This window comes from Conger conger, chromosome 7 (genome assembly GCF_963514075.1).
Source record: "Conger conger chromosome 7, fConCon1.1, whole genome shotgun sequence".
NCBI classification, from domain to species: domain Eukaryota; kingdom Metazoa; phylum Chordata; class Actinopteri; order Anguilliformes; family Congridae; genus Conger; species Conger conger.
The window spans coordinates 35,764,106-35,789,404 of record NC_083766.1 but is presented as its reverse complement, the minus strand read 5'-3'; the positions used below and the strand labels follow the sequence as shown (position 1 = coordinate 35,789,404).

Below are 25,299 nucleotides of genomic sequence, written 5' to 3'. Positions count from 1 at the left end.
GCTATGGTACTGGGGTGACTGGGTGTATACCTGCAGCAGGTTGTACAGGACAGTGGGGATCATGGGGGTGATGGGGTGTGTACAGGACAGTTGGGTGGGAGTGACAGGGGGAGTACCTGAAGCAGGTTGTACAGGACAGTGGGGATCATGGGGTGTGTACCTGAAGCAGGTTGTACAGGACAGTGGGGATCATGGGGGTGATGGGGTGAGTACCTGTAGCAGATTGTACAGGACAGTGGGGATCATGGGGGTGATGGGGTGTGTACAGGACAGTTGGGTGGGAGTGACAGGGGGAGTACCTGAAGCAGGTTGTACAGGACAGTGGGGATCATGGGGTGTGTACCTGCAGCAGGTTGTACAGGACAGTGGGGATCATGGGGGTGATGGGGTGAGTACCTGTAGCAGATTGTACAGGACAGTGGGGATCATGGGGGTGATGGGGTGAGTACCTGCAGCAGGTTGGTGAGCAGGATCAGGGTCTGCTCGCGGATGAGGGGCTCCGGGTCCTTCAGGCAGGCCGAGATGTTGGGGATGTAGCGCTCCACCATGGTGGTGTAGCGCACACACAGGTCGCACATGACCACCACCACGTTGTTCCTCACCACCACCTCCTCGCTCACCTCCAGCTCCCGGGCGAAGGCTGGGAGGCAGCGCTTGGCCAGGTCCTCGTTCTGCAGGCACAGCTTACCTGCCAGCACAGCCACAACACATTTCACTATGTACAGCAACCAGCCACAACACATTTCACTATGTACAGCAACCAGCCACAACACATTTCACTGTGTACAGCAACCAGCCACAACACAACTCACTATGTACAGCAACCAGCCACAACACATCTCACTATGTACAGCAACCAGCCACAACACATCTCACTATGTACAGCAACCAGCCACCTTCAATACATTGAAGTGCTATGCAGTGGCTGGGCTGACACGGTTTCACCTTTTTCAGCAGGAAAATTGTGCAATCAAACAATTCACTCAGTGTACACCAGGGCCGCTTAACCGGTTCCTTGGGATCTTCCATCCTCTACCCTAAACTGGCAGACCTGATTCCACTAATGAGCAGTGAGATCTCTAGCTGTTGAATGAAACATACTTTGTTAGGGCCGGAGTGAAAACCTACAGGACTGTAGATCTCCAGGAACAGTCCTGTTCTACACTGAAGAAGCCGCACAACAGTTCAGTTGTGACCGTTCCAGTGCAGCACGTGTCCCAGAGTCCCACTGGGTGATGGTCATTTGGCTGTAACACTGGCCAGTGCAGAGAGGACTGCACCAGGGTGTTCCCTGGCCCACAATGCAGCAGAGATTCAGTGGAGCACAGAGTGCAGTTCATCTGGGGCCTGGGCTGCTGAAAAGAGCAGGCTAGCTGGCAGCCTGTACGTGTCTGCACACTCCGAAAAGTGGAGGAACATGTTGCAGCAATGGGACAGGCTTACATTGATTTGCCTTTACAAATTTTTTTGGCATTCCAAAACAAGGCCAAATCATTTTCATGTAAAAAAAGAATCACAACAGTGCTTCAAATGATTTTGAGCTTTGCTAAAAAATACCAATCTGACGGCCTCACCTTTTCCCCAAATTCAGGTGTGCTGTGTGTGTGTGTGTGTGTGTGTGTGTGTGTGTGTGTGTGTGTGTGTGAGCGTGCGTTAACACGGGCCCGTGTTAATGAACCATTCACTTGCTCCGCCACACGTGTGTTTGTTTCCACTCAGGAAACTGTGCCCATTTCCCTCTCAAGCAGGTAATAACAGATAGCACTGAGAACTCTGACATCTGCTGCAGCCAAGATTCTTCCCAACAGGGCTCATTTATTTCTGCATGCCGTTTTGGCAGTCCTCTCAAGGGCCTTTGTATCTCACTATATATAACTTATACATTAAGGCCAGCAGCCATAGCAACCTGTAGCATTCTGAAGCTGAGCTGGGCAGGGCAGGCTTAGAACTCGGATGGAAGGCAACACAGTTTGCTGCTGGGTCAGTAGGGTGTACGTTTCTCTGAGCAACAAATGAAATCTAATGTCCCAGTGGAGGCGTGCATTCCATGGATAGGACTATGAATCCAAGGTCATGAGTCACCATGGCCGGTAAAGATATCAAGGCATTTTATACCAAAGCATAGGGATGTTAACCTGTGTTCAGGTCAAATAGGAAAGAATGACTCTACATCTGGCAGCCTAATTTCCTCCCTGAGTCTGATTGGCTTCCTGATGTACTTGCTTTGTTTGCGTGGGTTCCTCAAGGCCAAAGCGAGAATCGAGTACTCAGTCAACGTTCCAGGTTAAATAAAGGTCAACAGTAAATAAACGTAAGGTGTTCTAATTCATTACGGGGTTAACACCCTGGCTTAAGGCAACTTGTGTTGCTTCCAGTGAGCGTTACAAATGAGCCCTACACTGGTTCTATGAAAGGTGAACAGGGCCTTTCCCGCGAAAACTGTGTTCAATAAAACTCAGACCAGGAAAGGACTGGTATCCATTAAAACCTGGAACAGCTCAAACCACTATGGACTAGGAGGGCTGAGCGAATCCCAGCGCTGCTATAGTCTCCAAATAGCATGAGGTGAAGGACTCCCTCACGAGGAGAATAACCGACAGTGGCAAGGGGAAAAACACAGAGAAAGGGGGATGCCCACCCTCACTGACCTATACTCGTGAGAGCGCGAGAGAGCGCGAGAGAGCGCGAGAGAGAGAGAGAGAGAGAGAGAGAGAGAGAGAGAGAGAGCAGGCGGAGGCCGTACCCAGAGTGATGAAGGCGTGGGCTCGCACCAGCGTGGGCATGGAGGACGGCTTGAACTGAGACAGGGGCTGAGTGGCAGGAAGCTCGTCCGATCCTTCGGCTGTGGAAAGCAAAACACTGTAAGTAGCTCCAATTCAGGGAGTAAGACATCCTGTCACATAACCTCATCATAATAATAATAATTAGTTATAACAGTCATAATAGTAATAATAATAGTAAAAAAGCAACCCTACAGAATATGGTTTAGACCCCTGAATGCTGAATGTTGGACTTACTTAACTGCAGCTCCTCGTTTGAGGCCAGAATGGACTGCACGAGGAGGAAGATTCGTTTGCCCACCCTAGCAGGGCATTGCAGGGAAGCAACCCCCAGAGTGAACAGATGTTTCACCTGCCAGAGAACAGCATCAGACATCAAGTGAGCTGGGTAATCAGGCAGCTAATACAAATCAATATTTGTAAAATAATTCTGATATCCAATTCTGATGTCAGAAATCACAAAACCAGAAAAGAAGTGAACTGCTTGCTTTACGTTTTTTCAGTAGAGTGGCTCAATTATGCACTACTGTCACAAACTGGAGACCATTTCCATATAATTATCACCATCTACATATAACAGAATAAGGTATTTCAGGACCCTTTCCCCCCCGCCCCCCCCCCCCACATGTTCAAACTGAATAAAAAGGCTTTTTTTAAAGCTGAGCGGAAGATTCGTACCACGAGATCTTGGTTGAAGTTGAGCGCCCCGTCTTGGCTCAGCATGATGCTGGACAGGTAGGCCTCGCAGACGGACACCAGCTCTCCGCAGTGCTGGTTCAGAAAGCTCTGTGAGAGCACACAAGCACACGTTATTTCAGCTCTCGGCGAGTTACGGCAAAAGCCACAGCTCCAGTCAGATGTACAAGCTTGTGTGCTGAAAGGTTGGGTGACCCAGCTATCAAACATGGGCGAATATAAGAATTTATAGGAACAATCCATTCGTGCATTCCATTAACCCAGCATACTTAGGAAAACGGTTAAGCAAAATGTATAAAACATATAGCCAAAAGAACATCGCTTTAATGCAGATTAACAAAAAATATATAAATTGCGGACAAACGTATGACCACAGCACATCCCAATAGGAACTTTGTATACGGTGCATGAAATTATGAACATGGATTATGTAAACTGTTGATCCAAAATGATTTCATTTAAAGGAACCATTGCAGTTCTCTCCTCAAAATGGTTCTGTGGGCTATCCACTATAAAACCTGCTCTGTGAACCTCAAAATAGCAGTGGCTGATTTAACTGAAGTGTACAGGTGCTCTGAGAAAAGAGTTAATTATTTTTTTACGCTCTGCCACTGACAGCTCGTAACCACTAAGGGATTCATACACTACACTTATCATTCATTTCTAACTGTAGCTCAGCGTTTACAGCTTGTCAGTTACGTTCAAAATAAAACGAGCCCCAGGGAGAGTGGTAAGTGAGCACAGGCCAAATCTACAGCCTTTGAGTGGCAGCCAGAAATCCTTAGCCCATCAGCTACTCACGGCCCTTGAGATCCAAGAAATGCTGCTTTTCTACCATCCCTTTACCTGGGAGTCAGGTGTGAAGACAGTCTGGCCTAATAAAGTGCTACAGTTTGTAGCTTAGCCTGAAGAGTTGTATTTTGACGCATTTCATAGCCATGTATTTTGATTTCAGCCAAACAGAAGGTCTGATTTGTTTGTTTCCTGCATCCTCACCTGTGTGTCCTCCACCTTCTCCGCCTTCCCCAGCTGGCAGAGTGTGTCCACACAGGCGCTGACCACCTCCAGGGGAATGTCAAAGCTCTTCAGCCACTTCATAATGTCCTCTGGGGGGGGGGGGGGAGATGCATCAAATTAGACAGCGCCCCCCAATGGCCCGGAAGACCAATATAATTTATGGAACCGATCCAAAATGAAATCTTGTGGCCTGTCCCCGTCACCCTACCCACGGTAGCAACGCACCCAGGAGCCTGCTCTTGGTGTCCTCGTTGAGGTGCCCAGCAATGTCCCCGATCACACACAGGATGTGGCAGGCGGTCGCAACAGTGACATTGCTGTCCCTAACAGAAAAAAACAAACGGTAAACAGATGGTAAAATGCTCTGCATTTACATAGCGCTTTTATCCCAAGCACATTCGCACATTCACCAATTCACCCACACACTAACACACCAATGTCAATAGGCTGCCATGCAAGGTACCAATCAGCTCATCGGGAGGAAGTGGTGGTTAGGCGTCTGGCTCAGGGACACTTTGACACCCAGGCCGACAACCTTCTGACTGCCAGAGGACTCTCTTCCCTACTGAGCTGATGTTGCCCCAAAGTCACCCCAATGTCCTTATTTATGTCTTGTATTTAAATACATATCATTATAAATAAAATCAGGTGGGAGTGAATAGACCCTGATCCGAACAGTGGGGACAGCGAATGCAACCAAACCCCTGCAACAGCTGTAATGGGATGGTACAGCACTCACACTGAAAAAAACATAACACAAGAAAGTCCTTTATTTAGACTTAAATTCTTATTTCTATTCATTTTTTGTTAAAGACCAACCACTGAGGTGAGGCAGATTGATTAAAGATGTGCCAATGGAATAAGAATATGTCACTAAAGAACAGTCGCTCAAAACAAAACAACCCTCTACTGGAGAAAAATAAGATTTGACCAAAACACTTGCTAAGACAGACAGCTTTTTACAGGACAGGGAGAAAGACGCCACACTCACTTGACCATCTCCTCCCAGGAGTCCAGGATCCTGCTGTAGTCCAGCCGGGGGGAGCAGCCCGCCACCTTGGACAGCAGGAGCCAGGCAGCCGGGGCGTGGTCCGCTCCAGTGTGGGAGATCAGGCTGTTGATGAAGGAGGAGGAGAACTTCTTCTGCTTGGACCAGATGGCGAAGGCCTTGTTCAAGTAACGGCTGAATGGCAGATATAAAAAGTCAAAACAGAATCAAAATACACTAGGCATACATGGTCGTAATAGCAAAGGTTGGGTCAGACTCTCGTTTCTGGTCACAAAGGACCAGCAATGTCTCTTCGCTCAGAGCATAAGACCATCTGCCCCACTTCCATGACAATAATCCATCACCCTTTCACATCAAATCACCCATCTGATTTTAAATCCACTTGTCATAATACACCTCAATACAGCGTATTTCAGTTGTAAAACAAATGAGTGTGTAGCAAGTTTGAAAATTAAAACAATTATAGCATACGTTTGCAATAGAGGCAGATGGCAAAGATATGTGGCATACTAATTTGCCATGGTGAGGACACTAGATTGGGAAGCCCTGTTCTACGCAGTGAACGGGCACAGCTGCCCTGGCCTACCCCAGGTCCTGGCTCTCCCCGCAGAGTAGGCCGAGCAGGTCCCAGGCCAGTTTCTGGGGCACATCCTGTGGGCTGTAGCTCTGGTGGTTCTTTATGTGGGCGAGGATGGTGAGGTCCAGGCACTCCAGGGCCTTCTCCAGCACCGAGACCTCAGAGTCCCAGAGAGCGGGCACCACACCCATCAGCCATGTCTTCTGGACCACACTGCTCTCCGGTTGGGCCTGTGTGTGGGTGTGTGTGCGTGTGTGCGTGTGGGTGTGTGTGCGCGCACATGGGCGTGTGAGAGAGAACGTGGAAGGTAAACAGAGGAAAGCCAAAATTACTCAAGAACAAGTTTTTGTGCTGGGAAGAACACCAACAGTTTTGGTCAGGTATGTATTGACATGCAATTAAGCAGTGAGACTATGCAGTTCTATTCCTCAGTGAAGGAGTGGCTCTTGCAAGGCAATATTGTGCCTTGTTACTACTAGATATTGGAGTGGCACTAAAGGCTGTTCTATAAAATCTATTAACTCACCACCCTTCAATAGGTTTTCTCCATTAAAAAAAAAGTTTGTGGACCATTAAAAAATAAAATGGTTCATGGTCATTGCATTGCTGCACAATGCATTTAACTTCTGAGTCATGAATTTATAGAACATTTTTGTACTACATTTTTACAATCCACAACATTATTCACTTCAGTGATCGCAAACTGTGAATGGTCAAGTGATTTCGAAAATAAAAATGAAAAACTGAATTAACACTACAATGCTGAAACACATCAGTAAAAAGAAACACCAGGTTCAGGGCTAGAGCCTGGAGCAGCACAATTGCCTAAAAGCCACCACGTGTGTGCACTCGGGGTCACGGGGACGGTGAGGTGAACGCTCACAGAGAGGAGGTCCATGAGGCACTGCAGGGCCTTCTTCTTCACGGACATGGCGGGGTCTCTGCAGCGGTCCGACAGGATGGACAGGTTCTCCGGGCTGCAGGGGACGACCCGGTGCTTCAGGAGGCTCATGAGAGCCTGGACGCACAGCAGAGTCAACAAGATCAAGGACAAGATCACAAACTCGCCAGGAAAGGGCTTCAAATGACACGAGCGTTCGAGAGACCGGCCATCCTGAGCTCAAAAGTAGCAACTGAAACTCGGAGATCTCCGGTCTAGCCCTTTGCAAACACAGGGAGCCAATTTCTATTAAATATCGCATTACATTAGTTATTTAGCAGACGCTTTTGTCCAAAATGACTTGCAGCTGAGATTATACTAAGCAGGGGACAATCCCCGCTGAAGTAATGCTGGGGTAAGGGCCTTACTCAAAAGCCCGACAAAATCTCATCATTGCATGAGTGACACGTTGTTGTCTCCCACTCTCTGACTGCACGGCGAGTGTGGCGCCATTTTGTGTTTAATGTAGATGACGGACGGCTGTGGAAGCTGGCACCTGCAGAGCAGACTTCCGCACATTGGTCCTCTCATCACTGACACGCCGCATCAGCAAGGCCATCGTCTCTCGTGCTGCAGAGAAACACACCCTTATAAACCCCATTTACCATGTTACTGCCATTATGATTAATCACACTGCACCAATGACAACTACAATAGAATTCAAATGCTTATCAATGATACCCATGGGTTTTGCTTTCCTTTACAAGAAAAAAAGGAAGAGGAACAGCAACAGGGCAGTAAAACAAGAACTAAAAACAAAATCAAGAGCCAAAATCAATAATAGATAGTGATATGTAATAAGATAGCAAAATGGATCATTTTACAGCTACAATACTACTACTGTACAAATACTACTATAGAAGTTAACAGAAGTATCCACACTTACTATCAAAGGCGGTGATGTCTGCTTTGTTGGTCATTTCAATAGTTTTGAAGTGGAAGGCAGTTTTTTGCATGGCTGATTCTTGGATGGTGGGCAAAACTACACAGGAAAACAACAAAGGAATGCAAAATATAGTTATTCTAAATCATTAAGTTATATGGAGCGGGCTGCTTTATAAGCATTAAAGGTGCTTGTTCCAAATATAATGTTTAATTCACTGGAAAATTGCATTTTCAAAACTCTCCACCATTTTATAAGGGAAAAGTGCATTCTGTATCCAGACAATGAGGATGGGGCAGACTTACCATCGGGCCTCACTCCTTCCAGAATGGTCTGTGCAGAAGCTGAAACAAAGAGCAACCATGAATATATAATCAAATGCTGAACTGCAGTTAAAACATTCTCCTCAGTTAGTATGCCAGCATGTCAAATGGCAAAACCTTCATTGATACCGTGTATTTTGTAAATACACGGTACAAATGAATATTTACACTGCTCAGTTCAGCAACGTCTCTATGCTACGCTAACGTCTACGCTAACATTCGTTACCAAGGGGCCCTAATGCTCCAAACATAGGAGCACATCAATGCATCCCCTATTAGGATGTGCTCAACAATTATTTTTTCCAGTTAGCATAGATAACATTAGTAGCAAATGCTCCTAAAACAGGAGCACTGTAGACCCCAGGTCTTTCCAAAAGGCTACAGAGTTTCTGCGTGTGTAACAGGGGAGGAGAAAGGGAGACTCACAGAAGGAGAAGAGCTCCTGCACGCTCTCTGTGGCGTTGGCCGACTGCAGCTCCAGGCACAGGCCCAGGTAGGTGAGGGCGTGGCTGCGCACCGTGGGGGCCCGGTCCGAGCGCCGGCCGAACACCATCACCTGCACCAGGAACTTGTGCGGCAGGAAGGAGGCCAGCTCAGCCGACAGCTCGCCCTCCGGCACCCGCTCCGGCTGCTCCACCAGAGCCATGGCCACGTCCAGCGCAAACATGCGGTACCCCACCTGCCAAAGCCCCCGCCCCCCAGCAACAGGGACTGCTCAACGGGGTTCCACCTCAAATCAGCTCCGCATTGTCAATTGTTAATTACAACTTAAGGGCAGCTTAATGATATTCAAGGGCTCTTTCAAATTGAATTTCACTGCAGCAGTAGGTTCGATTCCCATGAAACTCGTCTACTTTGAAGAAGGTACTGCAAAGGGGGTGGATACTTTTTGTTAAGCGTTACTATCCAAATATGCGTCAGCAAGAACGACCACTTTTGGACAGCAGTAAATATGATTAAATTATTGTTGGTAAGGTGGGCTAATTTGATAGCAATACCAACACAGTTGCATTAAGAGCAGATAATATATCACAAGCCAACATGCTGGCAGGAATGGTGGATTCACTCCGAAAAGGTCACATCGTTGCATTGTTAGACTGGGGCCATTTAAAACGGCTTTTCAAGGAAAGTGAGAAAAGCAAATGTTTCCATGACGTTTTATTGACCATTACGAGATAAAAAGTTACCAAAGAGACTGTTGAAAAGCAGTGGAATGCCCAAATTAATTAGACACACTGTGGCCAATAGCAGCTTGGGGGCGCCATGTCAGGCTTACCTTGGAGTGCAGGGAATAGGTGTACAGCCACTGGATGAAGGAAGCGTACTCTGCACAGGGCATTTTCTCCAGCAGCTTCACCACGGCCTGCGCCCCGTTAGTGCGATACTCCGCCTTGTCCACCATCTGCAGTCCAAGTGAAACCATTCAATGAAATTAGCAGAGGACACCATTACCATCAGACTTCCCAATGTGTAACAGACATCTTAACACATTGGTTTGTAACTATAAAGTGAGCATTTTAAGATGTCATGTTGCAGTGCATTCGTGGGAGTTGCCGTGCTCACATGGGGGGGAATTACGTGGTATTTGGATATTTTTGACATTTTTAACATTTCAAAGTACCTGGAAGCAGATGTGTTGGAGAAGGATCCGGAGAATCGGCAGCACGGATTCCTTCAGCTCATCAACGACGTGACTAAGAGATGGGAGACACAGAATTTGTATTTGCCAACCAGTCATACATCACTAAAAACCTGCCGTAGACCTACACAAGCTGATCTGTTACACAACAGCGTGATTCTGTCAGCGCTTTCTCCTTTGGTTTCATTTTCCTGTGCTGAATAATCTATTGCGGTTAGTAAATCAAATCCAGTCATGCTGTGGTTTGGCTTGCACTGTGAACAAAAATGAAAAAGCAACTACTTTGATATTTTTCTCTTAGCATTACATGCAGAACAAAATGATTAGTGATTAACTATCGAAATGATTAGTGATTAACTTCAAATTAATTAAAAAAATTACGTTCAGAAACGACTTTTGCGTACAGCAAAAACGAGCAAATGGTAAATGGACTACATTTATATAGCGCTTTTATCTAAAGTGCTTTACAATGAAAGACTCTCAAGCAGTAATATTAAAGTAATATTATAGTACTCAAGGATTACAAAACTGCGGTAACATTGTTGTGCAAACACTTAATTAGGGCAAGAATACAGATGTTTTCCTTCATTTAAACCCAAGCCATTCTCCAGGATAGGCACAGAGGTCCGTGGCGTACCTCACAAACCGGATGGCCTGCTCTCTGGAGGCCAGGACGGCCTGCGTTGGGGACAGCAGGGTGGGCTTGGCGCACTCCTCGTTGCTCATCATGAGGATCACATACAGGAGCTGGTGGAAGACCTGCCGCACAGACTGACAGCACAACAGAGGTTTCAAAAACAGAGCTTTTAAAACATTTCAACAGAGGCTACGGAGAGGCATCAGAACACCTCAGTTCCATTATTTTAGCCAATCGAACTCCCGCATAGAACAGGAATGAAGTTACATTACATGTCATTTGGCTGACGCTTTTGCAGGGTTAAGGGCCTTGCTCAAGGGCGCGACAGCTGTGCGGATCTCATTGTGGCTACACCGGGGATCGACTTTGCGGTTGCTACAGGCCGCTCTAGTGATCCAACACACATACTGCGTGTGACACGGCACAAGGCTGCTGCACAGCACCCGCTCCTCACCTCACTCCCTTCACCATGCCTGGGACAGCAGAGCAGCCACAGACCGTGATAGGCCAACTCCGGCAGGCTCTTCATCCGCGTGGGGTCCCTGCAGATAATTAAGCATTTTAATGCAGTAAATTCATCTCAGGACTGTATGGAAGAGAAGATAAGACGGACACTTACAATCCCTCTGCAAAAGTCAGTTCTCCAATCACTGGCTCGAATCTGGTGAGATCAGTGAAAACCTGAAAAGTGAACATTTCTGTGTGAGCAACTTTCATGCATTCTTAAATGTTTTTTTTGGCTGGAGAATGTGTACAAATGGTGACATATTTGGTGGGAAAGATTTGAGAACAAAATGGTACATTTTTCCTCAGAGGAAAAAACAAATACAGAATACATGTTAAATGGAGTTCTTTCCTGAACATATATAAGGCTACATTTGAATGTGGTAAATGACTGTACATGCGTTTACTCATTTTGGTTTTGGGAATGGTCTACCTACCTGTGCACAGTGCTGAACACTGTGGGGCTTGTCCTTCAAGGGTAACTTGGTCAGGAGCCTAAGCAGGGTTTTGACAAGAGAGACGATTCCTTCTCTGATGTGCATGAGATCCTGAGCAGAGAAAAACATCTCTTCCTCCAGGTCCTCATCCTCAAAACCATCCACCTCCATCTGTTAGGATTGAAAAGACATTCAACAAGAGCTTCCCATGTGTGCTGTGAATAAGGAGACCACACTCTAAAACAAAACCAACGGCTCAAACAAAAGGTGACTCCAGCCTAGGTTTGGTCAAACAAATCTAACAATGAAACAGTGCACCATTTACATATACTTGAAGAACTTTCAAGTGCCCTGGTGTAAATAACAATGGCCGCATTGCAAGATATAAAGACAAATGTCAAAAACCGAGTTCCTCCACCTCTTCATTGTCCTTCCGGCTGGGCTTGCATCGTTTCCTGCCCTTTGGGTCTGACTGAGAGCTCCTGATTGCATCCTTCTTGCGCTTCTTGCCTGTATCTTGGGGCCAGCATGTCTTCACCAAGTCCAGGCAGGCATCAAACAGAACAGGGTGAAACACTTTGTTGGCTATGCTGCCTTCAGTGGGAAACACACAAGACAATAAAACCATCACTTCTGAAACACACCAACATAAAACAATCACTGTATGCCACGCCCAAAGAAAGGTCAAGTCATGATGGTCTATTAGTAAGGCTAGAAAATAATTCTGAATATATAATGAACTACTGACATGCCAACTTAACTGTTCTGTGGAAAACAATTAACACGTATCTAGCAAATATCCTAAACCATTGCAGTTATCAAAGAACTAAAAACACAGCGAGTACATCATAAAACAAACCTAGACCCCTGGAAGTAGCAGCAGTGAGAACCAAATACAACCCGAACAAGAGTAACAAGTAAGCTAGGCTAAGTGACACAGAAGTTGTCACTTGCCTGGTATTCCCAGGAGCAGCAAGTAGACAGAGCCTGCATGCAAAGCATTCAGTCTCCGAGAGAGGTTGGCTGTTCTGGCTTTCACTCCGAGGAAGAAATGGGAGAGCACGGCTACGATTGCATTGACAGAAACTCCGTTTTCTCCAAACGTGGTCCAGACATTCTGTGACAGTAAACAATGAGTAAATTATTTAGCGATAAGGTTGCGACACTTAATACAAGTAACTATTAATAGATCCACAAATGTAATTAAATGTATTCAAATTCAAAAAATCAAAACAGTAGGTTGATCATTAGTTTGTCCCGTTGGGACGACACTCACATCTGTGCCACCTGCTGCGTCTGTCGCAAAAGGCAACAGCCGTTTGTAGACCGTTTTGAACGCATCCAAGCCATTTCCAATGATCTCTTCTTCGATGACAGGGTCTAATGGTTCCGCTTCCGAGAACTCAAAATCCCACACTGTGTCTACCCACACTTGTGGAAGGGCATCAGAAACATAATTAGCAAATGGGGTTAAACCTGCTCACTTAACTACCGTTAATTAGCTAACGTTAGGTATATATCCAACACTGTAATTAAGTAACCTTAGCAATCTAACGTTACTAGCTAGCAATGCGAGTTACAAAATTATAGCTAGCTAGCTACCCATCATAAAAAGTTGATCATCTGTAGCTAATGCTAGTAGTACGATGTGAACTATGAATACGACGTAATTACGCCTTGTAATCATCTAGCTAGCATTTTAAAACGGTTAGCAATATTAAATAATAATAATTAATTAGCATGCACAGTCAACCAGCGCTCAAGTTAGCCATACAAGTTAATTAAACTTTAGCTAGCTTAACGTTAGGCTACCTGACAAGTTAGCCAACAGTTACACATCCAGGCACATATTTATCTTATCGCACATCCATATCACTTACATCGAGTTGTCTCTCGTAAAAGAAATTGGGAGCTTGCTAGAAACTTAAAACAGACTTAAAACTTACCCCCATTTACAGTTTTAATTTTTAGCAAATCCAATGCATTCAGCAACTCCATCTTTCTCTTTGAATCCACGCGCCAAAATTCCAAACAGTTCTCATACGCATGCGCAAGTTTGAACCATCGGCATAGCCTCGATTTCAACAAACTTCAATTGTCAGAAACGAAATTTTCCAAAAACATTTTTTTATTGTCAGCATGGATAATTTGCAATGCACCTTATAAAACAATCCCTGTAATATATCCGTGGTATCATCTAAAATAAATGTTACAGGATCAAACTGAGTACAATGCTTTTGAATTGTCTGTTGTACTTACTCTTGCATTGTCACAAATACACCTTTTTTTAAAGAAGGATGTTGTACGAATGCCTGAAACATGTGGAGTCAGACAACTATTTAAAATGCATGGTGTTATCACAGATACAGGATACAACTTCATGCATTAAACAGAATACTATATGCCTTACTGTAAAAATATTGATGCGAAAGCTTCATGAAAAAAAATTATATCTTTTATTACTTGCTTTAAGAAAGCCTAGAAATTATAACTACATTTTGATGTGTTTAATATGTATTATATATATTATCCCATACCATCCCATACCATCATATCTTTTTGATAAAACATCAAAATCACAATTTACACATGTATGACATAAAAACTAATATTAAAAAAAAACTAAATTCAAGTTCATTTTAAATGATAGGCTGGCTACATGATAACCATTTCGCTATCATTTTTCGTCCAAACTTTTATTTTGAAATTGTATTAATTAGAACGTTGTTGCAGCCACAAACAGGAAGTGTGTCTCAAGACGGGAACTTCCGTGCTCCAGAGTCCACACTCCAGTCAGCGTTTGGGAGTTCGCACTTGGGAGCACGAAAGCACGGTCGCTCGTTTTGTTCAGTGGGACACTTCGTGGCGACATCTGACCCGTTACCTTCAACCTCTGACGTAACTATCTGACAAATGCCGATTGCATTTACATTGAACTTAGTAAATAAACATCAGATGGATGTGGTGTACAAGTTGCTACACTACGGTAATAGTCTATAGCTATATGTACACTCATAATTAAAGGTAATGTTAAATGTGAAGCTAACGACTTTAGCTGAATTCCTTTCGCTAGCGTTCAAGAAGCCAGGTCAGTGGAAGCAATGATAGCTGTCTGATATTAATTGAAACTTTCAGTAAAAAATAAAGTTGTTATTTCCTTGTGAACGACTGTCATTTTCATTATTATAAGTTCGAAATGGAGCCGGTAATGCGTGTGGCTATGTGATTTGCTACCGTTAAGGGGTGTGATTTGCGGTCAAATGGAAAGGTGGGCTGCAGGCAGGGATCCTTGCTAAGACCGAAATCTGCGGTAATGAAGAGAGCAGTACTTCTGCGCTACTTCGCTATACTGGTTAAGATTATCGCATTAAATATCCATAAACTTTAAAAACAGTTCAGAGTTCTTTTAAGTCACATATTGCGTTGTCCATTTTACCACATATTCAGAACATTGGTTCCCAAACTCAGTCCTGGCATGCAGTTCATGCTGGTTTTCGCTCTAACCGTAATTGCAATCCAAGAATTGTACGGACCCTCTTACACCACATTTTGTGAGATATACACGATAAAGAATAAAATCCACATGTTTATACTGTACTAGATTGCTATATATATATTTTGCACAAAAAAAGGTTTATATTTTATTATAAAATAATATATGGTAATCAAACAATGATTAATCACGTTTTAAGGAATGTATTTCTCAACCATTAATTTAGTCATTAAAGGCACACTATTTGCATTTTGCTTTTTGCCCAAATGGTATGAAACTCAAAATACAAGTCAATAATGCTTTCAAAAATCTGAGTTTAATTCCATACCATAAAAATTCCATACCGACAAAAAGAGAAGAAAATAAAACAAGGGCACAGATATATCACTAAAAGTGCTACTTATTATCCCTCATGTCTCATTTTCTGCTCCCCAGGGAACTTTAAGGATGACTAACAATGCCACAGGTATGCGCTATATGTGCCACAGACCTGTCTATCCACAGACCTGCCAATCCGAAAAGCTGTCTGTCCACAAACAGATTTTTTGTTTTTTTAAAAAAGCCACAAAACAGTCAATTCATCACATTAAATTTGTGTCCACAATGCATTCATTTACAGTTAAACTGACTACATTTTTTATATATATATAAATACTAATATGTTAATATTTATACCAGCCTATGGAGGGACTGCGATCTGCGATCTCGCTGCTATCATCCACCATTAGCCGACTTAACAAATTTCTTGTCTTGACAGTTTTCTGGAAGCGATTTAACCTTATGAGCCTTCGGAGTGGGCATCCGGGTACTTTATCCGTGCTCGCACTTCACCTCGGTTTGGATTCACACTTCAAGATGGATGCATGCTCGCTATGTGCACTAGAAGCACAAAAGTACATATTAGTTTGAGACACAGCTATTCTCTCACGTTTCGGAAAGTAGTCACTGTTTTCCCGACGTTAACTATATAGCCTATTCATCAGGTCGGAATTTAGTCGTGTAGCTTTCGGTTTTCAGTGTTACGATCCCTTGAAAAGGAATGCATAATTCCAAGTGGCAATATATGGTAGCCTATATTATTGATCTAAACGTCACGTCCAAAGAACAATAACAGCCTACACCTGTGGTCGTCGTGTGACTGTGTTGATATCTTAAAATAGGCCTAACGGTAACGTCTTTTACATTTAAGTAATCTGTGTCATTGCTGGCGGAGAATAAAAATGAATGATACCACTGTCCCAGAATGCTACGGACAGCCTCCCATAATTGTGGCGCTGTCTGTGACTCTTGTATGTTGCGCATGCGCATAGACTACAGAGCTGTTCGGAAGTGCTACCTAGAACATTGTTACAGTCTTTGCAATTGTGAACATTTAGAGCAACATTCATTTATAACAAGTTGGGTGCGCTTATTCAAAAAAAGAGAAGACTGACGAAGGTGATACCCAGATCCGGCACAAAGGAGAAACACTTAATGAGCGATTGAATTGGGATTTGTAACAAGGGGAAGCAGATCAAGGTGCAGTGATGAGCTTCTTTAGTTTTGGTCAAAGTGCAGAAATTGATATAGTCCTGAATGACGCTGAAACGAGGAAGAAAGTCGAACACAAGACAGAAGATGGCAAGAAAGACAAATATTTTCTGTTCTACGATGGGGAGACGGTTTGTGGAAAAGTAAACGTAACCCTGAAGAACCCAGGCAAAAGACTCGAGCACCAGGGCATCAAGATCGAATTTATTGGACAGATCGGTAAGTGGCAGTCATATACACAGGCCCATTCTAAGAATGTGGCTCTTATGGGGACACGTCGTATGTAAAAATAGTGCATTGTATTGCAATTTCGAGTAACGTGACTTGAGTGGAAACGAAAGAAAAATGGGGCAATGACCCCATGTGCTGTGCGTAATCCACGACCGTACGATTAGCATTTAACCACATAAAGCGTGAATTACTAACACATTCTTGCCTTATCAATCTGCTGCTCATTTTGAGTTACAAAATGTACAGCTCTAATTGTGATTGCAAACAACAAGGAAACCAGGATTCCAGTCTCATGACAGCACTGAGCTGCACGCGCCCTCTTTTGAAAAACAGGATGTCTTTGTTTTATAAAACTGCAATACATTCATATCGGTGTGACAGTGAATTACAAATAATTAACGAGGAGCATGCATCTCTATGTCGATATGAAGGACTTGTCTGTTTTTAGACCCGCTGACGTGAGTTTATAAATGAAAGAGTGCGTAAAACGTGGCAGGAAATGAAAGTAGGGTCGAGTGCATAATAAACGAATTTGAACCAGTCCGTGATCAGCCTGCATGCACCTGCACTGTTTAGTCTTGATCGATTTGCCGGCTTGTTGGTCAGTGGAACTGTTACATTAAAAATCGTGGCTTTGAGCAATAGGTTATGTTGTAGTCCCCTCTTGGAAATTTATCATAATGCAGGGCCTGCCACCAACGCTGCGGGTTTCACGATTTTGTATCGCACTGAGGAAAATACCCCAAGTTGGTTAATTGCCGCTGTTATGCTCTCGCGTGCTGAAATATTGGCGGTTACAGAAGAAGCCAGTTATCCCTGACATTGGCTCAATGCCTCGCGGTGGCTTAATAGTATTTGCGGTGCAATTTTATTTATGGTTGGTGTTACATGCTGCTCTATGTAAGAACGCCCACACAAAAGCAAAAGAAAATACAAAAATGTGATAATAATGACCGTAGGTGATTGTGATCACCTGATGCAGCTGATAAAACGCCGGGAAATCTTGTGGGTCAACGAAACTGTTTAACACACCTGACGAACTGCTATTTTGTATGGTCCTTTCCTATTCTTACTACTTCCACATATAATGCTTCAAATTATTGATTTCAGTTGCAACAAGGCTCAGAAATCTTGAGCGGTTTACTTTGCGAAATAAGGCATCTGGTTTTAAAGATCAGGCAACACAACACCAAAACATTTATCAGAACTATTGTCAGAGAAATGTTGCCGTTTTATTGTACTCACTGCTTGCCTTATGCTCTCTGACTAGATAAATTGAACCCATTACTGAATACTGCTTTCTGCACATTCCTTCCTTGATTCCTCTATCTAAAAAAAAAGTCAAGCCTGTCAATAGAGGATTTGTTTTGTTCTTTAGTTTTAATTGAATTTTCAAGTCATTCAGAAAGAACATAATGGCACACAATAACTGTCACAAAGTGTATATAGAAAACTTTGAACCTTTTCACAAGACTGTGCTTCTGTTTCCTCAGAGCTTTACTATGACAGAGGGAACCACCATGAGTTTGTGTCCCTGGTGAAGGACTTGGCACGGCCTGGTGAGCTCACGCAGTCACAGACCTTTGACTTTGAGTTCACTCATGTGGAGAAACCGTACGAGTCTTACACTGGACAGAATGTGAAGCTAAGGTAAGATAACAGCCTATTGAAGGAAAACTGGAATCACTGGTTTGCTGTGGGTTTATAACCGGCGCCCTGTCCCTCTGAACAGCGTGCCAAGAGAGAGAGTCAGCTGGCTAAGCTAACGACCAAAGAGCCCCACCTTTGGGAACAGTTTAAACTCTTACACAAGCTATAGGGGATCACATCATCTTCTGTATCTACATCATGTAGATTGCCTGTTAAACATATTTCTATTTTTTGTCTTGCTGTACCATTTTCTCTCCAGATACTTTCTTCGGGCAGTCATTAGCCGGAGACTGAATGACATCAGCAAGGAGATGGACATTGTTGTGCACACGCTAAGCACATACCCTGAACTCAACTCCTCCATCAAGATGGAAGTAGGAATTGAAGACTGCTTGCACATTGAGTTTGAATACAACAAGTCCAAGTAAGTCAGTCACCAATACTGGGTTTATGTTTCCTTGTTTGTTTTGGTTAATGGTGTTCTAAGGGAGTTTTGCAGTGTATATATGGAGAATGTTAGTTGGAATTGCCTGTATGTTCATATTTTTCAGTTGGTTTAAAGTCATAAACATGTATGTGCGGCTTGCTGAAAGTTCTTTGCTGTTTCCATAGTAAAGCAGCTCTTGTCATCCAATATTATTGAATCCATACAAAATATTTTTGGTAGGATTTTTTTAAAAGAGGTAAAAATAAATGATAAATATTTGAAGCGAGCATTATTATTATTATTACAGTTTAAGAAAATGACTTTACTCATGTTTTATGTTCATTTCCGGTGCAGTCCTGACTGAGCCCTTTCTCAATCATGTAGGTACCATTTAAAAGACGTAATTGTGGGGAAGATCTACTTTTTGTTGGTTCGGATTAAGGTCAAACACATGGAGATTGACATCATCAAACGGGAAACCACGGGGACTGGTCCCAACGTGTATCACGAAAACGACACCATCGCTAAGTATGAGATCATGGACGGAGCACCAGTGCGAGGTAACCGGACAGACCCTTTACCTTCAAGAAAGCTTTTTGGTCATCCGGTGGCTCTAAGCAGAGAGGGGGGTCTTTCGTGTTGAACTTCACAAAACTCTCTTCATCAATTATTTATACCAGTCTCCATGTTTGGAAAATCTGCCTGTTTGGCCTCTCTGAAATGTGTCCAAGAGGACTTTGCTCTTTTTGGGTAGTCACTGTGTGGTATAGCCTGGGGCTGCATTGAGCTTGGTTCTTTTACTGAAATTGTAAAGGTTAAAGATTCATTTGAAATGGCTCATATATTAGGTGCTTTGCTTGAGAGCGGGCGAGAAGGAAAACAGTCTGTTGATCACAGATTGAATGCAGTGTCAGGGTAGACACTGGGAAAGGGTGTTTTTGCAATCCATGACGCATAATTCTGTTTGCAGGGGAGTCCATCCCCATCCGTCTGTTCCTGGCTGGGTATGAGATGACCCCCACCATGCGGGACATCAATAAAAAGTTCTCTGTGCGCTACTACCTCAACCTGGTGCTGATAGACGAGGAGGAGAGGCGCTACTTCAAACAGCAGGTAAAGGTTTCCTTTCACTCAGAGCTAGCATGTAGCTACAGGTGGATGTTTTTTTGTGTTCATGTTTAAATTACATTTAATTTAGCTGTTGTACTGTGCACATCTTGTACAGGTATGTACATTGCCAACATTTTTTCCCTTTCATTTACTTCCAAATTGTAATTTATGTATTTTTAGAGCAGTCATGTTCTTTGGCTGAACGCACTCAATCAACATAATATGAAGTGCATTGATTGGCTATATTATTATTATTATTATTAATTATTATTATTATTATGTGTATTATTATTAATGACAGTTTTATCATTAATAACAGCTGAAGGGAACGGTCCCGGTATCTGTCAGTGACTAAGTCTTGTGCCCTTTGCCCACCCCGCCCTCCCCAGGAGATCACGCTCTGGCGGAAAGGGGACATTGTGAGAAAGAGCATGTCTCACCAAGCGGCAATTGCATCGCAACGCTTCGAGGGCTCGTCCAGCGCAGAAAAAGCTCCAGCCCAGGCCAAGGAGGACAGCAACTGAGTCTTCCTCAGAACCATCGAAGCCAGCCTCTGCAGGAAAGAGACTCTAATCTGTGTATGTGTAAAGGGTGGTGGGGGGGGGGGGGGGGGTGGGCAATGCGTGGTGTGGATGTGTGTGAGATGAGCAGTGGGGGGAACAGTGCACCACCCCCAGAAAAAGCCCTTCCTTCCAGCCCCAAAAACCGCTGTCAAACATCAGCAAGGGAACCCTCTCTTTTAATCATAGCTATTGCATAAAGGAATCAGGGGGCCGGAGACAATACTGTGGGATTCAATGGGATTACAATGGAAAGAGAAGCCACAGTTCCGTCATGTGCTTTTCATTCAGATCTGCATCCGGGTCATTTCCGCTTAACCACCTTGCAAAAATGGTAATATACATTAATATATGGATTCAGAATTTAAAATGCTCATGTTGGAAAATATGAGTTATTGCCACATAATTAAATATATACAATATTGAATATATTGGAGAATATATTCCTAATTTTAAATTCAGAAATATAGATAATGCATGTCAGCGGTGGCAATAGTTCATATATTTTGCTATAAATTAAATGTTTTGAAATGTCTGTAGAAATATGTCTTTCATTTCTCATTCATGTTTATCGTCATACAGTATATTCATGTATATTGCCTTTCATAAGGGTCTTCCTTGTCACCTGGTTGGTTGATTTATTAATGCAGCTGATTAATGTAGTCTTTGTGTATTAATGCAGCTGGTTGATGTAGTCTGTGTGTGCCACCATTTCACACGCACGCTGTCCCATGTTCACTTACAAACACATGCCAGAACATGAGAGAAAACTAGAGATAACATATGTTTTAAATTTATGTTAAAAAAAGATATATTTTGTTAACTATTTTATTCCTACGCAGCTGAAAATATCGTACACACACAAACAACCGACAGATTTAAAATGCTCAGTGAGGTTCCTGTTCAGTATTTAGACATTAAACATTCCATGACTACAAAATGTCATGCCCTTAGCATTCCTGCCTCCCTACATGAACTGCTCTTTTGTTTCTAAAACAACGACTCCTTTCCATGTGGAATGTGTTTGTTGGAATTTGAGCCCAAACTTGTTCATTTAGCAGGAATAATACAGTATGGTATAAACCAGTATTTTAGGAATCATGCATTTGTTTGAAAGAAAATGGATGCATTCAGCCTTGTTGCTATTGAATGAAAATATCTTCTTACCTTTCAAAGAAATGTAGAAAGTCGCTATAGAAGGACTCAACATATGACAACCTCAAAACATTTCAGTGGTGAAATTATTTTGAATCCCTTACAGGAAAAAATGGAAGATGGCAAATGGAAATGTATTTACAGTTGCCGGTTTTTCCTGCTCAGTTCAATTCGTTTCTTCAACATCGGAAAAAAGTGCTACTGAACTTATTTTTATTTCTAATGGAAGGAAATTGTATTGAAGACAAAATCATTTAAGATTAAATCATTTAATAATTTGTTTTTCTTTAGTGCAGTTTTTTGTTTTGTTTAAAAAGAGAGTTATAACCGTAGTGAATCTCATCAGTATTAAAGTGGTGTGAAAGGCACCCATTAATGAAAGAAAAAAACTTTATTAAATCACTTAACTAGTTTCTTCTGCCATAGAACAACACTCCATACAGTTTCGCCCAGTATTGTGAATGCGGAAAACATATTCATTTTTCCTCTCCAAACTTCTCAAATATTGTTTGTTCTGCTTTCATTTGTCACCAAATTTACCAGTATTTATTTAATAGCATACTAGCTCTCAAGACATTGTGCCTAACTGTAAGCATCTGCCAAAAACACATTTTAGACAATGCAGTAAGTCTTATTTGAATCGTATTGCCACGTTGTCCGAACCTGAATGGGATGTTGTGTGCAATGATCTCCCATAGGCTCCTGAGACAGTGAGGATTCTATGGAGGGTGATGCCACCTGAAGCTTTGTTACTGTCAGTGAAGATAGTGAATCGGATATCACAACGTTGGCTGTCTTTGTGCAAGATTCTGTCATGGGCATAGCAGCTGCCACCCATCAGCAGTTCCATGGTCTGTGCTATTACCATAAATGAACAAATACGTCCGATTCTTTGTCTGCATTCATCCGTTTGGCTGTGTGAATTCAGATCTAGGAAAGCCCGAGATTCAATGAAACCGCAATGCATTTTGTCTTTAACTTATGAGTTAGGGTTATTCCACAATATTTTACGTTTGGTGCTTGATGGGTGTAATGAATAATGCTAAGTAAGTGGCGGGGGGAAAGAATGTAACATTTTCTCATCATCGTTTATTTGTGGTTGAGTACAAAGGGCATTGCAGTTAGTTTAGTCTCGCCTCCAGGCCTTTACGCTTTCACCATATGACCATTTATTATTTTATTTTATTTTTCTCTCTTTTTTTGCATCCTCAACCCATCACCTACTCTGGAAATCTCTGATATTTAGGGCTTTGTGCATTGAGTGGAAGTGGTTTGATCCCAGTAAGATGCAGAAATGCCTTAGTTTGTGGGGTGATGTAGTGTACTAGACCTCACTTCTGGTCTTGTCCGTGTTCAGGACCCACGGAGGTGTGTGCCGCACCTGACCTGCTCGTGTGTCAAATAGAACAGCCGTGGCCTCAGCTGATAAACTGCTGCTGGTCTCTGGACTGGAATTACTGGAAATACAATGTGATCAGAAGTACTCAAATGTACATATGTCAATGCATCATTTACTATCTGAAAAAGCTAAAATTTTATATTTTTTAGTTCTTTGCTTGGCCATAGGATGCATTTCAGACTCTTAACCTAATACATGTATCATTGTGCTAAAATGAAATACTGCTTTAACATGACATTAGAGACATACCTTTTGCAATTATATTCCTATATTGTATACTATATATTTACAGATTGTAGGTATATATTATTGGAAAAAATTCTAATTAAGCTTTAAGGTACTAGCAATTTCATGAAAGGGAATTTCAGCACCCAGGAATATATAAATAAAAATGACTATAGATGTTAATTCAGGATATAAGTACACTGTTTACTTGTTCCTTAAATAGTTGTATTTTATGTTTCTGTATTTTAAATTTGTTTTTAATCCTATTTCTCTGATTAAAAAGAGTGCTATCTGGGTGTCTTTTTAGTTATCTTTTCTACAGTTTGTTCAGTTTTAGTAGTCACAAGCATTATCTGTTTTCTAAAACTTCAGAAAATGTAAATCTATGGGCCAAACTCGACACTTCCTTTTAATTGGTTTGGATATTTGTAAACCTGTCACTGGAAGAATGATGCAATATCCACCTGGTCAAGGTAAAAAAAAGATTAACACAATTATTTCATGTGGAAATCCTTAGTAGCTTCTTCTAATCTTTTGGAGCTTACTTCCTAAGTCTAGTTGAGTCATACCCCACACCGTCTTTTCATGTTAAGTCTCTATCCAGATAAAGTATTCCAAATCTGAAGGCTGACCTGCCTCTCCAGCTGCAGGTGGCCCAGTCATCCACCGATCCTTTAAAGCCATCGGCCCCAAAAGAGGAAGTACTCTATGGTGCCACTTACACGCTTCCCCCTTTAGAATGTGCTAATCAGTAAACACTAGTTCCTTTAATAACAGTGGTTCATAAAATCACTGGACTGGAACACTGGATAGTTTTTTCTCAGCCTGCCAGACCAGTGAGTTTTGAATTTCTTTTTTTTGTACTTTGGGATGTACATGCTTGCCTTATTAATTCCAAATTAATATGAGCAATTACGGACCTTTTGGTGCAGTTAATTCAGCAGCTGTAATAATAAATCCCCGAGAAGGTCCACCACCATTCAACAACTGAAAACATTTCAGTTTTTCTGGAACCTCTGAAAGAGGATGACCTCAGATGACCAGTTAACACCCTTCCTGACTGTGAATCATATAATATTACATCATTGAAGCTGGAGATTGCAGCATGTTTGCTGGTCTGCAGATTCCTCCTCTTTGTGCTGCCACAGACTTTGCGCGCCATCTTTACATTTTCTTCATGGAAAGGAATGCATACATTACTACCAGAAATCTGTAACTTTCTTTTGTTTTGACTAGAGTATTTTAGCCCATGAAATCACCATTTGGTTGATCCCAAACCCACTACAGGCTGCGATGGTGTTATTTAAAAATGTATGTATGGAAGTATTTGTTGAGTATGACATAATATACTATGATTCTATATCAGGTCTGCAGTTAGCCTTTTCCAAGGACCCCTTGTGGATCCCAGTTTGGAACCCCCTGTCCCAGGCCAAGAATGCCGACCATAACCAAAGGCCTGTATGGACTGCAGCCTGTATATATGGCACATGGCAAAGGTAATAGTCCTATAGTCCTCAGCCAAACCAAAGGTACATTACCTTTAGTTGCATTATGGTAGTAAGAAATGCTCCTGCAGGCTGCATTTTGGCTTATTTTATTGCTGATGTTTTGGTCCAAGACCTTCGTCTGAGCAACGAGGTCTGACACAATATGTCTGTTCTGAAAGGATATTAACTTCAAGTACTGATTGGCAGCCCACTACTCAGTCACACCATTGATTAGTTAAAATGTAAAAGGCTTAACTTCCTTATCCAGTCCCCACACGGCCAACACCAAATCATCCTGTAGTGGGCAGTGTAAGAACTTAGTCTCTTTCTGGGTAAAAACTTGAAATATCAACTGAATAAAATGGGCTTAATGTGATTATTATTTTTGTTCTCTGTGTGTGATGTATTTACAATTATGATTTTGATTACAGGGTGTTTAATCTGATGCCTCAGTGGGATCTGGTTAATCAAACTTGTATCTTGCTTGGTTCCTGGAGCAATATGTGCACAGCCTTTTTTTCCCTCTGCTGTTGTTTACATATATTAGCTGACACTTTTATCCAAAGCGACTTACAGTTGATTAGAGTAAG

The 25,299-nt window shown here is 42.6% G+C and overlaps 2 protein-coding genes across 2 annotated transcripts in view; one reads left to right on the top strand and one right to left on the bottom strand.

Moving 5' to 3' along the window:
* ncapd3 (non-SMC condensin II complex, subunit D3) overlaps window positions 1-13,506 on the bottom strand; it is a 31,705-nt gene extending 18,199 nt beyond the window's left edge. Inside the window, exons 1-23 of the mRNA XM_061248111.1 lie at window positions 13,389-13,506; window positions 12,719-12,873; window positions 12,393-12,559; window positions 11,861-12,032; window positions 11,443-11,613; window positions 11,121-11,182; window positions 10,956-11,043; window positions 10,502-10,635; window positions 9,847-9,919; window positions 9,502-9,627; window positions 8,652-8,904; window positions 8,208-8,246; window positions 7,906-8,001; window positions 7,516-7,589; window positions 6,963-7,097; window positions 6,089-6,309; window positions 5,485-5,676; window positions 4,719-4,816; window positions 4,473-4,582; window positions 3,459-3,566; window positions 3,018-3,132; window positions 2,744-2,842; window positions 450-688 (exon numbers count right to left, since the gene is read on the bottom strand). Of these exons, the coding sequence (XP_061104095.1) occupies window positions 450-688; window positions 2,744-2,842; window positions 3,018-3,132; window positions 3,459-3,566; window positions 4,473-4,582; window positions 4,719-4,816; window positions 5,485-5,676; window positions 6,089-6,309; window positions 6,963-7,097; window positions 7,516-7,589; window positions 7,906-8,001; window positions 8,208-8,246; window positions 8,652-8,904; window positions 9,502-9,627; window positions 9,847-9,919; window positions 10,502-10,635; window positions 10,956-11,043; window positions 11,121-11,182; window positions 11,443-11,613; window positions 11,861-12,032; window positions 12,393-12,559; window positions 12,719-12,873; window positions 13,389-13,440 (2,979 nt within the window). The 5' untranslated portion in view covers window positions 13,441-13,506. The remainder of the gene's footprint in view (window positions 1-449; window positions 689-2,743; window positions 2,843-3,017; window positions 3,133-3,458; window positions 3,567-4,472; window positions 4,583-4,718; window positions 4,817-5,484; window positions 5,677-6,088; window positions 6,310-6,962; window positions 7,098-7,515; window positions 7,590-7,905; window positions 8,002-8,207; window positions 8,247-8,651; window positions 8,905-9,501; window positions 9,628-9,846; window positions 9,920-10,501; window positions 10,636-10,955; window positions 11,044-11,120; window positions 11,183-11,442; window positions 11,614-11,860; window positions 12,033-12,392; window positions 12,560-12,718; window positions 12,874-13,388) is intronic.
* A 2,292-nt stretch (window positions 13,507-15,798) lies between these two features.
* On the top strand, window positions 15,799-20,474 carry vps26bl (vacuolar protein sorting 26 homolog B, like). The gene is made up of 6 exons (XM_061249199.1): window positions 15,799-16,684; window positions 18,190-18,346; window positions 18,606-18,770; window positions 19,158-19,333; window positions 19,744-19,886; window positions 20,273-20,474. The coding sequence occupies exons 1-6, from the start codon at window positions 16,462-16,464 to the stop codon at window positions 20,405-20,407; spliced, it is 999 nt and encodes a 332-aa protein (XP_061105183.1). The 5' UTR covers window positions 15,799-16,461; the 3' UTR covers window positions 20,408-20,474.
* Window positions 20,475-25,299: the final 4,825 nt, after the last annotated feature.